Source organism: Columba livia, chromosome 4, assembly GCF_036013475.1.
Source record: "Columba livia isolate bColLiv1 breed racing homer chromosome 4, bColLiv1.pat.W.v2, whole genome shotgun sequence".
NCBI lineage: Eukaryota > Metazoa > Chordata > Aves > Columbiformes > Columbidae > Columba > Columba livia.
In genome coordinates this window covers 30,525,561-30,542,720 of record NC_088605.1, presented here as the reverse complement: position 1 = coordinate 30,542,720, position 17,160 = coordinate 30,525,561, and the positions used below count along the sequence as shown (strand labels likewise).

The following is a 17,160-nucleotide window of genomic DNA, read 5'->3' as shown; positions in this document are numbered from 1 at the left end:
CGGTTACCAATGTTATCACTCAGGTCTGTGCTCTCGTTTACTCTTCACAAATACATCACCTACTTTATCCTTCTGGCCTGAGAGGGAACTCTTTTTTAATTTATTACCATTCTTTGCAGTCACTTAGCTCTTTCTTCCTTTTGGACTGAACCTCAGAACAAGTGTATTCATCCGTGCTCCCTTACGTCTCTTCCTCAACAAGATGTCCTACATGAATATGAATTCTTCCATTTCCTGATCTCTCTAGATTGTTATATTATTACTGTAATTATTATACAAATGAGATGCATGAAGTAATAATCAGATAGCTGGTGAGTCTTAAATCAGTCAGACTCACGATTCTTGGTGTTAAGGGTGCATAGCTTCTTTTTCGGTAGCACTGGGACATGTTCTTCATTTGCTCTTGGGGTCTGGACCACTGGCTGCTTCCCTAATCAGCTGCTTCTCTGGAGGATGTCCAGTTTATTCTCCATGACTGGTGCTCCTGCATTCCTTTTCGGCTGGTCAGGACGTCCTCATTCCTAGTGTGTTATTGATGTCCTTTTGGATCATATGGGCTTCTTCGTTTCACAACTTTGTTTGTGGGTCTTCTACCAGTTTCCTAAAGAATATTTGCAGGGACTCTTTCATTCCTGGTTTTGCTTATAGTAACGTGTAGGTCTGTGTTTCCTGGTTTGAGCACAGAGCCTGGATTGAAGAATTCCCCTCCAGAGTTCTTGTGTGGACACAACTGCAAGTAGCCACCTTGTATCTGCCCTGCATCCTCACAGCTGTAGATTGAGAAAAGATTTGATGACAGAGAACACACTGCTGTGCTTTTAAAGGGCTGAATTGTGATACTGAAGTGTGCTTTCTAAAATTCCCTTCTCCAATCAGCCTTTTAAATTGCTGTTACAAAAGTCAGTGAGATACTGAACTGTTGATTCACAAATACATAACTTTCATTGTCCTTCAGTGATCAGGATTTTAGCCATACCATAAGAAGTTTGTTATATATGAGAACACACTGTCACCCCTCAAAATGATGCAGTAATTTAATTTTTAAGATTTCTCTTGAAATTATCCCATTCAAAAAACTTCTCTCATTTTCCAATATAGCTGATAACTTTGAGAAGACTTTTGCCGTGCTGAGCTATGCGCAAAGACAATGGGGTAGGTCCCTTGGTCATTGTGGTTATAACACTCCTCAAAACAGTGGAGGTTGTGATTTTTAATCCCTTTGGACTGCAGCAAAGTAGCTTGAAGTTATTGGTTAGGAGATAAGTGTTCTATTGAGCAGGTTGTTAGATAAAAGAAGAGTTATTTTCCAGCAACTTCATGGCATTTCTTACACTTTCATTTCTCTTGCCATGATAGCAAGAGATGTATCTCTGCAGCAGGCTACTTTGCTCTTAGTCTCATTTATTTTATTAAGTGTATCTATAGAGCAAGGTGTTGCTTATTGAAAGATGAGTGGTAGCTGTTTTGAAAAACCTGCAGTGTTTGTACTGTGATATTAAGTAACGTGTATGAAGTTAGATACTATGAAGACTGCAATGTGAGATAGTCATGCTTCTTGAAAATTAAAATTCTGCAACTACTAAGTTGGCTACAACCTTTTTCCTCACATTGAAATAATCTCTTTTGGTTTTGACAGTAATAGGTTCTTTAGAGTATCTTGATAATTGATTTCTTTAATGCTTTTTGCTTCAGTCTGATCAAGGAAGTGTAATGGCTCCTACTTAATGATATTTGTTTTGTTACAAGAGCAGCACATTTTGAATATGTGTCAATCCAGGGAGTGGATGTGCTTGTCTGTAGGTACTTCAGTACTTCTGTTGCATGGCTCATGAGGTTATTTTAAGTTAAGCCTTGCTCTGTAAAGAATACAGAGTCACTGTATGAGAAAATAGTGCCTTAATATAAGATAAATGGGCCTTAATACACAAGTGTAAATTATTTTAGAAAGGGTAAAAAAGGACCTTCTGAGTCATTTTGCCTAGTTACTGTAAGCAGCCCTGAGAGGAACAAATCCTCATAAAATTGTTAAAATGTATTTTAAAACTTTTAAAGTGGATTCCCTAGTTATTCTTATTCACAGGGTTAATGTGTGATTAAATTTCCAGCATGACTAAATTATCTTCAAGATGTTGTGTCAAAATTACAACCAAGCCTCAAAGGCAGGGAAGCAGGTTAAATAACGTGTGTAATTTATATGGACTAAATAAACACCAGCACCCAATAATTTATTATTAGTCTAATTTAGAAAATAGCAGTCTTACCAAAATAACATTATTAGTCCAGTTACAGCGATGCTAAGACCACATCCAAAACATGCATGCAATTATTGCAACTTTCTCCCGATGATAGAATTAAAAGCAATATACACAAATATCCACTTTTTATTCCTTTTTGTGGTGCTAGATTCACCCTTCCTGTGTATGGCAATGTGTCATTATAACGCTTTTCCAGGAGCAGTATGGAGTTGATGGTGGGGGCTTCTTCCACTTTGCTCTTTGGTCCCCCTTTGGTTATTTTTGCATTTGTGAACATAATTGGATTGCTTGATTTTTCTTTTATTATTTTTTTTTTCTTCAGCAGTTGATAAATTACATATTGTAGCCAAGAGGTGCAATGTTCAGCCCATACTGACATAATTACACTTCAAAATTTTTTCTGAACTGTAATTTAATTTAAAAAAAACAATTACCTTCTGTAATCAGTTTGTCTTCATGTACGCAAAGAAAAGCGGGAAAGTTGGTGAGTAAAGGAATAGCAGTTCTGCGTTTACCACTTCTCAGTGTTTACCTTCAGATGAAGGATAGACAGTCTTTACCTGATTCACCTCATCTCTCCCTGTTTTCTCTTCGCCTATCTTTACTAGTTCCTGGTGTCCTATAACTGACTCTACAGAGACCAGAAATGCTTCACTAACTTCTACTTAATAATTTTGCTGGTGATTGCATAGAAGAAAGTTTCCCACTCCCTGACTCTGTTTTATACTTCCATTCCACTTGCATGAAGTATGGAGTTTTAAGGAGTGTTCTGCATTTTCTGGCTTGTTAAACATTGATTGTAAGAAGCTATATTGGGATAGAAATTATTTTTTTGTTAGTCTGACCACACATTAATCAAATCACAGAACTTGAATTTAAACAGAACATTGAATAAAATAGTAGAGCAGAGAACATGCACCCAACTAAAGATAATGATTGGTTTAATTTCCAAGAGTTTGAGATGTTAGGTATAAGACTGTTCATTTCTATATTATTTGGTGTAGACTTTATATCCTTTCACCACACAGTTTCTGTAGGAATTGCAGGTGTTCATTGGTTCTGAAAATCTTGTATTTATTTTTTAAATTCCTGAAATATCAGATATTTGGAGGGAGAAGAACTGCGTAGTTAGGTTCTATAATTTTCCTAATGTATTAATTGTTTGGTTTAAGAATGTGCAAATCATATTTTATTGTAAGAAAAACAGTAATACTAAATATAAGAGGTCTAGGAAGATCATACCTTAATCTGGAATAGCTTATAAGAACTGATCACATAGAATTCTGCATTTTTCAGTTGATATTGAAGGACACTTCTGTGTATGAATGAAAAATAATATAACTATGCAGACCAGGAAATAAAATCAAACTTTTAAGCATGAAAGATGGATTTTATCTTGTTGTCTGGTCTTGATAGGTATATATTTTCTATTAATGTATGTACATACAGTCTTTATTTTCATGTCAGGATTACTTTTGAAATTGAAGAAGCCAGGCCATGCTCCATACATTCAAAAACCATTCTAAAAGACAGAATGTATTCAGGGTTTTCTAATTTCATTTAGTTTGGATGGCAGTTTGAATTCTCTTTGTCTTTAAAAGCTTCTCCACTTAAAATGTAATTGTCAGTTCTGAATTTTCACAGATATTTTTTTCCCTTAGTCTGTATCACTTCAAACATTGCTGCACAATACTATAGTAATTTCTTTCCCAGCTTTTCCCTGATATCTACTTTTACCTGTCATTTATACCATCTCAGCTATTATTTTCAGCAGATGGATGAAAGCAGATATTTCCATCAAAGCAGACTTACCTTTCCAATGTGTTTTCCTGGACATCTTTCTATCGTTTTACCTTTGGTTTTGGTTACTGAAATTCACAGTTATCTTTCCTGATAATCCAGGAAAATGCTCTTTGTTTTCATTGCTGATACCACTACCTATTTTCTGTTCATGTGCGACTGTAGCTGCCTGCAGTTTTTATTTCAATTGTACATCCGTAACCATGTCCAGATACAATTTTTCTCCAGTTGAAATTATGCTCCAACTCTGTTTTTGAAATCCAAATTTATGTGTGGACACAACACAGATAATTTCCCTTGTCATCTTTCTCTCAGACTTTTGTGTATCTCCTCCATTTTATCAACAACATACCTACTAATGGCTTTCATCTTCCTAATCATTCATATCACTGTTGCTCTTTGCTTTTTGTGCCATCATATCAAATTCAGTATTTTTTCCCTCCTCAGTATAATTCACCACTACTTCATGGCTTCAACCACCTTTCTTCTGATATCTTGCTCTCCTGTTTTCTTCTTTTTGCATAGCATCTTTGTACACTTACAGGTGTTTCATCTGTGCTCTTTCATAGTACTGCAACCACATCATCCAGATGATCTTTTGAGGTCCCTTCCAATCCTTAACATTCTGTGATTCCTTTTCATGTTTAGCCTCTGCTGTGATGCCTGCAAGGCAATATACAGTGAATGTTCATTAATTTATAGGATGTTGTGTTTAGGCACTTTGTTTAAACAAGCTGTTTAAGCATGCCCCCCCTCCACCCCATCCTGCCCTGTGTTTTGTGAGCTGCTTCCCTCTTTAGCTTTTGAAGCCAGAATCTGGACTTAAATATATATACTCAGAAAACAAGTAGAATATCATATCTAACGGCATGCTACCCATAGATTTGCAGACTTTTGTAATATTAAATGTATTCTTTTGATCCAAGTTTCATGCAAAGTAGTTTTATTTCATCTAGGCTGAGTTGTAAGATGTAGTTACTGTCCTCCAGAAGAAGTGTTATTTCTAATTGAGGTAGTCTGCAGCCTGACTTCCAGCCTTCCCTTTCTGTAGCTTAAAGGTCTTCCAAGGCAGTATTGCAAATTCCCGGTTCTTGTCATGTATGGCACAGAGAGCTGACTATCATGAAGATTACTAACCTTTTTCTTGCATGCTTCTTGTTTATCAGCAATTTGTATAGAGTTCCTTATCTACTTCTCCTTATAATGCCTTAGTGTCTAAATAATTTAAGAAAAAAAAAAAAAAAAAAAAAGGAGAGAGAAGAAAGCAGAACACAGCACATTTCCCATTTCCTTATTAGTCATCCTCCTGGTTTGTTGAGAAGTATTTATAACTCTGTAATATGCTTTGCTACTTGTAGTTATCGTCAAATATGCTGCTTCGATAGTTCATTTGGCAGAAACAGAATTTACTATATAAGTAATACTCCCTTGTAGAATTTTCAGCACATTGTCAAGAAGTAACTTAATTTTTAAAAAGATGATTCTTTCTGTTTAAAGACAATATGAATTAACTCAAGACATTCTTATATACCAGTTTTATATACTATTTTATGTATTATTTACAGGACCATCTGAGGACATTAATCTCTGTCCACTTATATACAGGTCAAAGCTTGACAAAATTCTGAATGTCAGTATTAGAACTCTTCTTTTTTTTTTTTTTTGTTTTTAATATGCTGTGACTCAGTTACAGTCTCTTTATTGGAGATTTATAATAATTATAGTTTGGGATTTCATTGACCTTAATGTAGTGTTCAAATTAAATAAAACTATTCCTAGATTGCTGCAGTTATAAGATAAGCAACAGCATAAAATTAATGTTTAGTTTTCCTGTTTTAACAGTTGCTTGTTTGAATTTCTGATGTTCACAACTGAAATTTAATATGATCAAAAAATACCATAAAATGTTGATAGTGATTATTTTTCTCTTATTTTTTTAATAATATATGTAAGGCTGGTATGTTTATGGGTTTAAAGATGGAGCAGTGTTTTTTTGTTTGTTTGTTTTTTCTTGATGGGAAAAAAACAAAATAAGTGAGGCAGGGTCACTGTTAGTTTCTTTATGTTCTTATATGCGAAAAAGGGAAAGTTCTAGATGTAATAACAGTCTGAGAATAATAATAAATATTAAATAATCATAAAGAGGAAATGAAGCAATGGAAAAACAATCACTCATCACCTACCACAAACAGACTTATTCTGAGTCAGTCTCTGAGCATTGGCCACCTTGAGAGACAACCTCCCTCTTCTCCCTCTCCACTTCTTCCTCTACCACCATTTTTTATTGCTGAGCATAATGTTCCAGGTATGGAATATCCCTTCAGCCAGTTCACATCAGCTTTCTTGGCCATGTTTCCTCCTAACTCCTTGCCCATCCCCATTCTACTTGCTGGGGGACAGAGAGGAAAAAAGACAAAGGTTTGACACTGTGCAAGCACAGTTCAGCAACGACCAAAAACATCAGTTTGTTATGAGCACTGTTTTAGCCAAAACACAGCACCACACTGGCTTCCATGAAGAAAACTGACTCCATCCCAGCCCATCTCAGTGCATTAACTTAGCATTTACATATTGTAAGAAAGTATTGGAATAGTTCATTCAAGTGTATTTTTGCACTTGAATAAAACCAAATTGCACCAAGACAACAATCTGAGTATTCATTGCCTGGAAAATATAAAGTAACTTAGGCAGTTGATTTGGAAAATTAGCAGAATGAATGTCTAAATGAATTATACTAATAATGTTACATCAAAATCATATCTACAGGAAGATGCAAGTATGTTTTAAGACAGAATTCTTCTGTGGTTCTGTTTTAAACTCTTGAATATTAATATTAGTCTTTCTTGGGGAGCCTCAAAGTTAAAAGGAACTTCATGGTCATAAGGGCATTAAATGAGCCAAGAAGACTGGAATTTGCTCTTATTAATCTCTTCAATCATAATAACTTTTTGACCAAGCTATGTTACTTCTGAAAACCCTTGAATTTTTATCTATAACATCACAGTTCCAGCTCAATGACACAAGAAACTCTTCTTATTCTAAACCCTCTTTAAACTGAATGGGGAATTATTGATGAAGAAAATGTACTGGGCAGTGATTCTTTGCATGGAGAGAGTGTCATTAAGCACATTGTAGTACATGTCTCACTCTTGTGTAGCCTCATCTAAGTGTTCCTGCTCTAGCAGGGGGATTGGACTAGATTATCTGTTGAGGTCCCTTCCAATCCCTAACATTCTGTGATTCTCTGATTTTCTGTATTTTTCCATTCAGTCTTACTTTATATAAGTCGTTACACACTTCAGGAAGTTACTTTGTGGAAGATTATTGCATTTATCAAGCAATTAAAGTCACAGTCACCCTATTTCATTCAGTTTTAGATTTTAAAACACTATTTGCAGCTGATGCTCCAGAATGTAGTGTCTGTCTTCTCATTTTGAATAATGTAATATTACTGAAACTAGAGTGCTTCTGTCGGTCCAGAGTCTGTCTGCATTTGAATTGTTGGACTCTGCTAGCTGAGTAGCTTACTGCTGAAGGACGAAAGAATGAGGGCTTAGAAATGTCAGTCAGAAAAGGGGAAGCTCTTGTGGATGCAGGAGGTTCTGTCACTAGTTTGTTTCTGAAACGTGGGCAGTTTAAACTTGTTACCGAAATTAATTGCTGAAAATAAACAGACAAAATATGCTGAGTACCAAAAATTAGAAAACAGCTTAATTTCTGTGCTTCAGTTCCCTTTCAGTAACAGCCTGATTGTTTTCTTTTGTCAGCTTATTCTTTTCTATTACAATTTTATTATGCTAGTACTATAGCATATATAGACAAGCAGGATTGGTGAAACTGAGAATTAATGGGTAGTAATGCAGATTACACATTCAAAAGCAAACTCTAATTTCTTTATCTTTTCAAAATTAGGCACCACAGTTTCATATTGCACTCTGTGAGAAAGTCTACAAATGCCTGAGGTTTTGTATTTGAAATTATTTGTATAGATATCTCATATCTAGATTTAAGAAAAATACTTTAAAACAAAACATCACCTCTTTAAGAAGCAGTATTTGATAATTCATCTGTCATAGAGTACTGGGTTTAGCTGGGATAGAGCTAATTTTCTTCATACTAAGTGCTATGGGCCTATGTTTTGGATTTGTGTTGAATACAGTATTGATAACGCTGGGATGTTTTACTTATTTCTGACCAGCACTTACACACAGTCAGGCCCTTTTCTGCTCCTCACACTGCCCCACCAGTGAGTAGGCTGGGGGAGCACAAGGAGCTGGGAGGGGACACAGCTGGGACAGGTCACCCCAACTGAACCAAGGGCTATGCCATACCCTATGACATCATGCTCAATATATAAAGCCAGGGGGATGGCATTTGTCTCCCATGTAGCTGTTACACATGATGAAGCCCAGCTTTCCTGGAGAGGGAGGAACCACCTACCTGCTGAGGGGAAGTAGCGAATGGATTCCCTGCTTTGCTTTGCTTTTGCACATGGCTTTTGCTTTAACTGTTAAATGGTCTTTACCTCAACCTATGAATTTTCTCATTTTCACTCTTCTGATTCTCTCCTCCATTTCACCAGGAGGGGGTGAGAGAGCAGCTGTGTGGGTTAAAGTACAATATGGAATTTGAGAAAAAATAGCACTTCTGCTGAAAAAAAAAAAAAAAAAAGACAGTTTTTGGCTTTATATAATTAGCTACAAGTTTTGTTCAACATTATATGGGCTATTACAGAGTCTGCAAATCTACCTTGGTGCCATATTTCTTTAACAAGTATATTCTGTAATATAGATAGCCTTAGTATTATCTTTAATTTTTCTGTATTTTCTCTGCTTTGGAAAGGAGTTACATTTATTTTCTGACTGTGGTAGTTTCTGGTTTTGTAGTCACAGTCATCTAGGCTTCTACTCATATAACTGACATGTGAAGACATGATTTCCAACAGTATGTTCTTTGCAAATCTGTCATAGCAGGGAAAGCTATCTATCACTATGTCCTTGTTGTGTCTTGGAAATGATACCAGCTGAATTACATTGTATAAAATGTAATTCTTTTTGTTGTCTTAAAAAATTAACATTTTTGTAGTCTTGCATCAGATGTGGATGCAGTGGTGTCAATCAAATATCTGCCATATTGGAATAATTTTTGGTTTAGAAAGGGAATAGCTGTAGTGGTATAGTGGATACACTATCTTTCAGTAAGTATATTGTTGTTTAATTTGGTGTACTCTTCTAGCTTCAGCTATGCCACCTGTGGACACTTTTATCCAGCTTTTTATGACTGCCCAGCAAGTGGAAGTTACTTGTTTCACAGTTCAGCCAACAGAGCAGAAATACAAGTTCTCAGTGTTCTGCTACACTACAGTCAGCAATGGCTTAAAAATGGTTAATCAGCAATTAAATTGAATTTGCTAATTTTGTACTTAAATGGATCAAGTTGAATTCCACTGGCAGCACAGTGAAGAATTACCTTCTCTCAGGGATACAGTAACAAGCATCCAGGGATAAAAGGTCTTGAAATTCTATCATTGTGCCAAATGACCCTTTGTCTTCACTATCAAGCAGTTTAATTGTGGTTTTTTTTTTTTTTTTCTATAATACAGCTGAAGCTTTATTACGCCACTTTCCTATGCTCATATTTTATTGAACATTGAATCAGTCGGTTTCCTTTTTTTATCTGTACTTTTACAATGGCCTTTTCCCTATTTCTATTCAGATTAATTAAAACAAAGAAAAATAACCCCCAGCATTCTGAAGTTCTTATTTTCACCAGCCACACGTTCTCAGTAGTGATGAGCAACTTATAAAAAACTCTTTTTCTTCCTATAGGATATTTTGCTATGTATTTTAATTGCTGGGAAAAGTAAAAACAGTTGATCTAAGACATAGCAGTGATATAATATTTTTCTAATATTTCATAAAAATAATTGTTTTACCAAATATAGTTTTAGAGATAATTAACTAAATGTTTTGCTTACCAGTTCTTATTCAAGATCTACACCTCTACAGTAAAGGAATGCTTACGTATGTTTGCACCCTTGCATTAAGTCAAGCCAAGGAATAACGTACACAGTCCACTATCAAGCTGCAGTTAAATACATCAATCCTAGGTGAAGCTTTACTTATCCCCTCATATAGCTCCTGTTGAAGATCATGAGGAGACATGGGGAAAGTGGGATAGCAGTCAATACTTTTAGATATTAGCCCTATGTTTTTTTTACCTTGTTCTGGATATGGTTATTTCCTGAAGTGAATATATGTATATATATTATTGATTGTAGGATGGAATGGGAAATTTGAGAGTCACTAGAAAAGGAATACGGCTTGAAGGAATATCTGAATTTCTACTTCCACTGTATGTGAAAGAAATCCATTCCCGAAAGGTAGGTGGCTTTTGTCTTTTTTATTAATTTACACCTGGTATAAATTCATCTCTTCACTCTCAAACTAAAAAGTTTATTTTTTATATCTCTTAAATTAAGAATCAGTGGAGCTTTTCTTTAAGAATACCTTAACAGCGAATGTTTCCTTCATGTCCAAAATGATTTTTATTTTTTTTTTTCTGACACTTTGTCTGCCCCTTAAAGTAAATGTCTTATAGTAAAGAAAGGACATTCAAAGCATGTGTGTTTTATACTCCAAATGACCTCAACACTGGGAATGGAACATATCACTCTTCTTTTGAAATGAAGTCCAGGAGAACAAGCTTGGTGATACATGCAAAATCCAGTGAAATAAATAATGGTTTTGTATATGCTTAAACTCTTTCTGGTATATTTAGCTAGCATAATTTTTTTTCCCATCCTTTTTTTTTACACCTCAGGCACAGGCGATCTAGTTAAACTGCGTGATGTGTCTAGGATTTATTTTTTTCAAAGCAAACCATCTTTAGTTTATCTTAAATTTAATTGTTTTATCATGTAGCAGCAAGTTGCTACAGAGGAAAAATAAAATAAGAATATTCTGTATTCAGAAATTCAGTGTAGCTCATTTTTAACCTCTGGTTGTTTGTTGTTTGTTTTTTGTTTGATTGTGGGTTTTTTGGGTTTTTTTTTGTTTTTTTGTTTTTTTTTTTTAATTGTTGATGTGGGGGTATTGGTGTTTGTTGTGTTTGGGTGGGGGGGGCTGATTTGTTTGTTGGTTTTCTTTTTCTTCAGTCATGCTGATTATATTAATATTGTCAATGAACTAAAACAATAATTTTGAAATACCAGAAATCTCTTGAGTTCTCTTTACCATGCAAGTGATGACCTGTGATCAGAGAGGAATGCTACAATGGTTTTCAGTCAATCATTAGTGAAGGATTTTCATAAGCATAGTGCGAAAATTGATAGGAATAAAAAAGTATGTTTACCTTAAATACCTTTGTGGAAAATTCTGGCTGTTGAAATCTGTCTTCTATGTATATAAATGAAGTTTCAAGTGCATAGATGAGATCATGACAGTTTCTCATTTCTCTTAATTAGTTTATTCTGTTAATAGGCATGTGAGATGAACAGGTAGTCTCTTTGTTCTCTTTTTTTGGTAAAACTAAGGTCTTTCAATGTTTGACAGAATAGCAACATTGTCCTAGGTAATGAGAAAATTCTCAAATACTTAAGTAACAGTATATTCCCCAACAATGTTGAATTTTGGTCACTTTATTGAGCAGGTATGTGCTACTTTTCAACTGGCCATATGTACAATGTTAAAAAAACCTTGTTCATAATGTTTCTTTTATAATAGTAGATAAAAATACTAATAAATACCTAAGCTAAATCTATAATAAAACATTTGGTGGTGAATTATTTCTAAATAAATGAAAATACAATAGCTTTGATATTGATCAGAATTTTGAGGGGGGTAGAAACAATGGAATAGTCAACACTTAAGTATGTAAATGACCATTTAAGTACCAAGCACTGCTACCAAGAGTAAATAAATAAGGCCACTTTCTGCCTTCAAAAATCTACAAAAGGGAACTTTGGCTGTGGGTTTAGTTTTTCCTCAACCACCTTGCCATGTAAAGGTGTAAGCAACTCTCAATTAGTTTCTGCAATTGTCTAATGTTTTCTTTACATTTTGAAACTATTGTATTCTTCAAATTAACTGGAATACTTTCTCTTTTATTTATATATAAATAGAAAAAAATATTTTAAGGGTTCTGTTAGACTTTAATATCTAGTACAACAAATCCATTTAAAATAATGCCTAAAGCATGAACCTCTTTGGTATTAATATTCCAATATGTAGACTTTATGAAATTGGTGTAAAATTTCCAAGATGTATAACCTTTCAGGGATCATACATTTTCTTATATATTGCGGAACATAAGTTTGTGCATTTTTCCTAGTTCCTTTCTGTAGGTAGATGGTGTCTCTTATTGTTCCATGTCCTGTTAGTGTATATGAGAGTTATGATCTGGGATATTTGCAAGCACAGAGCTTCATGTTGTAGAACATTGGTTCTGTTAAAGTAAACATGGAAACTTTCATTTTTTAAGAGTAATTAGGGGCTCAAGTAGGGTCCTAATTTCTTCAGAGCTGCTAAGCAGTCTTAGAAAAAAGTCCACACAAATGTTACTACTGTAAAGGAACAGGATGCAAAGTGTACTAGTAGCCCAACACAAGGTCACACCATTTCTGTGAGGCTTATTAAACAGATACACCTGACAGTAAGTGTCCTCAAACCAGCAGCACAAGAAAAGAGAGTGGGTCATTAGCTGGGCAAAATATTTCAACGAAAATATTTTTGGTGTTGAGGGTCTACTTATATCTATTAACATTAAAATACTTGTTTACTTGTTACCTACCTGCAAAAGCAGTATGTATGTAGACTTTGTGCTCATCTTGCAGTGCTTATGAACTAGGTTCATATTCCAGCGTTTTGCCAGTTTGTCCAGTAGCTGTGATAAAGTTTTAGCAATTTGTGATGAATACAAATGTGAATGTCCTGAGGGAATGATGAAAAACCCCTCTGAAGCTGTACATGTTATGTCTCTGCATGGCATCTGCATGTGACATTAGCTGTTTTGTCACTTACAGAATTGACCTCGGTGTTGTAGAAATCTCTGAGTGAGCCAGGCTTGCTTAGCTGTCATTGTAGTCATCAGGGACCTAATCAATGCAGAAAGTGGATTCTGAAGAGCTGTCCTGCTCACCAGCCACTAGTGTTTACTTTGTGTGATAGAGGGGAATGAATGCTTTTCCCTGCCTTTTCCATGGAAGCAGTAATGATTCAAGTTTGATGCATATGGGAGTTAAAATGTGCTGTGGAATTTAAAACTCATTTGAAGTTGATGTCTCTGCCATCTTTTTCACAGGTATGTTGCTTATTTATTTCCTAAAAGGAAAGTTTGCTCTTTAAGCAATTTTATGCATTCCCTTCTAAAGGAAGACAAACATTGAAGTGACGTCAGTCCATTAACTCTTGATATGACTTGTAACATATCCAATATTAACTTTGTGGAACTGGGTGTATTTCCTCTGCACGGATGATATGGTTTATAGAATGGCCATTGTGGGACCTTAGGGTACCTCTGATTTCCCATTACTCTGTACTAAGCAGAGTTAGGTGGGAAGACCAATGATTCTAGCGGCAGGGTGCAGCAGCACTTGTGCTATGTTGTGGCTAAGAGGCATGAATGGAGTTCTTATGCGTATGCTGGAGATATCTTTCAGCTGGCTAGATCTGGAGCTGATAAAATGTGTCATTGATAGCACAGGGTTCACCTCTGATGCGGATAGTGAGCTACTTTCTGGTAAGAGCCCCAGGCAGTCTGCTGAGTAGCTGGGCTGAACTGAACTCTCCGCTGCTGCAATTTAAATTTGCTAGAGTCAAGTTCACATATCCTTACAGATGCTGAAATCACCACTTTGTCTGCAACATACCTGGATCTCCAAGTAAGATTGTTTATGTAGGTTTAAATGCTGACCTTAAATTGCCTTTATCAGAAGAGATGTTTTGAACTTTGTACATAGGTTGAAAAATTGTCTTTTATTTTGCGGTTCCTTCGTTAAAACCATGAATGTTAAAAGTAAATGCTAAAGTATTTTGAGTTAAGTCAGCTAGAGAACAAATATGCATGAATTTTAAAAACAAAACCATTTGTATTTTCTCTTGCCAGTGTACAGCTTTGTGTCAAAAAGTATTAATACAAAATTCATGTCTTGCGTAAACTGACCATTCATGTTTTTTCTGTAGAAGTTGTCTAAATGAGAAGGCTACTCAGAGGGTGCCATTTCTCTCATCTTGCTCCTTTTACTTTGCCCTTTTTACTCTATTCAGTTAATGGTGTCTGCAGACCCATGGGCACCTACCCAAAATCTCACATATAAACAAAAAAGATACTTCTGTATTTTCATCAAATGACTTAACTGCATGTCAGAACGTGAACTGATACATCAAAACTTGAGCAGATAAGGGCTCTTTTGATCCTGAATCAACATATTTATATCTCTGAAACAAGGGTATGCATACTCTATGAACTGAACTTTACTGAGAATTTCATTTTGACTATGGCTGGTCTAGTTGCATACTTTAACCTGAAACCAGTAAGTTTAGTGTAGACAATGTTATATTTTACATGTTTATATCATTTGCATTGATATAATGCAATGAAATATAGCAACTACATTCTTCGGCGTGTATCATTAATGACGTGTGAAATCAAATAACATATAATGCAATAACCTGAATTATTACAATGTTTCCATTTTTCTGAATTAAATTTTTTTATTATGCTACAGCTGCATCCACACTGCTGCATTTGTGAATGGAAACAATCAAGGTATAGCTTTACTAGTTTTTTTTAATAATAATAAAATCAGTTCATGGTGTTTTCTTGGGAGTGTATTCTTGGACTTTTTGATCTTTCATTTTCACATACAGTACTTAAGTATTGTAGAAAATCAAGTTTGTTCTTTGTTAAATTGTTTCCACTGCAGACAAAATAAGTAACTCGTCCCTTAAATTACAAGGGATTCCTTCTTTTTTGTACAATTAGCAAGGTTAAAAGTGTATTCTCTGAACTTAAAGAGTACGTGTTTTCAAGAGATTTCCTTAGAGAACACAGAATGTAATGATTTAGTTAAAATTCATTAGAAAAAAGGTCTGGCAAACAAGAAACACTGAATAAACTTCTAACTGAACACAGGAAACTCTGAAAACTGTCTGTATATCTTGTATTTTTAAAGTTATGATTGTATAATAACTAAGAAATTGTAGGCAGACTTCAAAGCAAAACTTCTCTCTAGTATTCCTTCTTTCTAGATTTTCACTCCAGAGACTGAATATCCTTGTAAATACTTAGAGAACTTTTTATGTATATATATATATATATATATACACACATATATATATATACACTTTGTTTTATTTGCAAACCTGAATCAACTTTGACAAAAGCTATTCTACAATGTATTTCTGTCTTCAATGTCTCTACAAGTGTGTGTAATAATTAACACAAAACTAAACTTTGTCAAATCCAACCAGCACATTGCACATATTTAGGATTGTGCTGGCACTTTAGATGCCTTTGTGAGAACCCCAGATTCCTTTTCTGAGAGAATGCCTTTGAGCTTCTCTGTCTGAAACAGTTAAAAAGAAGTAGAATAGATTACATCAAATGCCCTTATGAAGTTGGGGAAGGACATCCACTGTGCTTGTCCGTTGAGCCAGCCTTCTCATTATATAAGATCACTAAATCAGCTGTTGCCTACCTTTAGTAAACTTATACTTATTTTTCCCAATTGCCTTATTTTCCTTCATCAGTTTTGAAATTATTTTCAGGGGAATCTCCTCCATAATCTTCCTAGGAAATGAAGTGAGACTGACTATGCTGTAGTTTCCAAAGTCTTATTTTCTTGAAAGATGTGCATAATCTCTTGCAAGGTATGTCATATTTGTTGACTTTTGGGGCTTGGGAGGAGGAACATGTTCCCCCACCCTCCCCTGAAACATATTCTTCTTAAAATTCAGGGACAAGTTGTTTGTTAAATCTACTATCTTTTCTGCTCTGTAAGTTACCCGATTTCCATGCAGCAAAACTACTTCGAGAGTTCTTCCACTACTGAGGTATATGGATATCAGAGAAACTCCAATTAGGAGATGTTATTGGTCACCTTTTTTGTACTATCACAAAAATCACAAAGGCACCTAAGAATCTGCCACCTTTATTGCTCAGGGTGAAGTACGATGCTTGTTTCTGCAGCTACACATCACAATCCTCTTGGATAAAATCTGAAATGCTCCCCAGTTCATTTTTCAAATATCTACTCTTCAGCTTTGCCCTTGGGATCACTCACCTGTCACTGAGAATAAAGTCATTACTATGGCATAAAAGACTCCTTCAGTCATTTTGGCTCTACACATGATGTAGTTCCAAGGTACTGAAAGCCCAGTGTCAGTTTATTGGCTATGAACAAGATGTAAGGTTTTCTTAATCACAAGCTTTGGAAGGGACAAGTCATTCTTGTATTTGTTGGTGGTCTCTGTAGGGACTGCCGCTTTGAAATTGAGTTGGCTGTACTCGCTCTTCACTGACAGCTGATAAGAAATTTTGTGATTCATGATTTTGTCCTTGATTTGTTATACTTCACTGAAACCTGTTTGGGGGTCATCCAATTGTACAACTCTATCCTTTGAACACATCATTTTTTCTTGTCAGCCTGTATTACTCTTATTATTACTGTGCCTCGTTGTTCAGTCAAGGAGGATCTCTGCTTGTTGTATTGAAAATTCTGAGTTAATAATATCCAAGCTTTTTACTTTGGTTGATTACAGCTCATGAATAAATTCATGAGTGGCCTATATCCACCCAATTTTATACCAGCCTTAGGAACTGAATTTGATTTGGAAACACAGCTTTAGAAGGGTGTGGGTAAGTTAATGAAGTAGCAACTATTTTTCTGGCATTTGTTGCTTTCATTAGCAATTACATTTTCAGTTTTCCAAGTACTTCTTTCATGTAATACATCTATGTTCCGCTGGGGCAAATTTCAATGAAACCATGTGATATTTCAGTGTGATGTTCATCATGTCTTATGTCTCATCCTAATACTCATTCAAAGTGAATTTGGTTTGAGCTATTTTAACTATATGAGCATCTTAAGCTGAGGAACAATATT

The 17,160-nt window shown here is 35.2% G+C and overlaps 1 protein-coding gene across 8 annotated transcripts in view; it reads left to right on the top strand.

Annotated features, from left to right (window-relative positions):
* The window catches only part of SGCZ (sarcoglycan zeta), a 464,819-nt gene that overhangs the window by 316,956 nt on the left and 130,703 nt on the right, over positions 1-17,160 (top strand). For all 8 annotated transcript variants that reach the window (XR_010472222.1, XR_010472224.1, XR_010472223.1 and 5 more), the window contains one exon: positions 10,336-10,437. Coding sequence is in view for 5 of the 8 variants with exons in the window: in XM_065061002.1 (XP_064917074.1) it covers positions 10,336-10,437 (102 nt within the window). In the remaining 3 variants the exon portion in view is untranslated. The remainder of the gene's footprint in view (positions 1-10,335; positions 10,438-17,160) is intronic.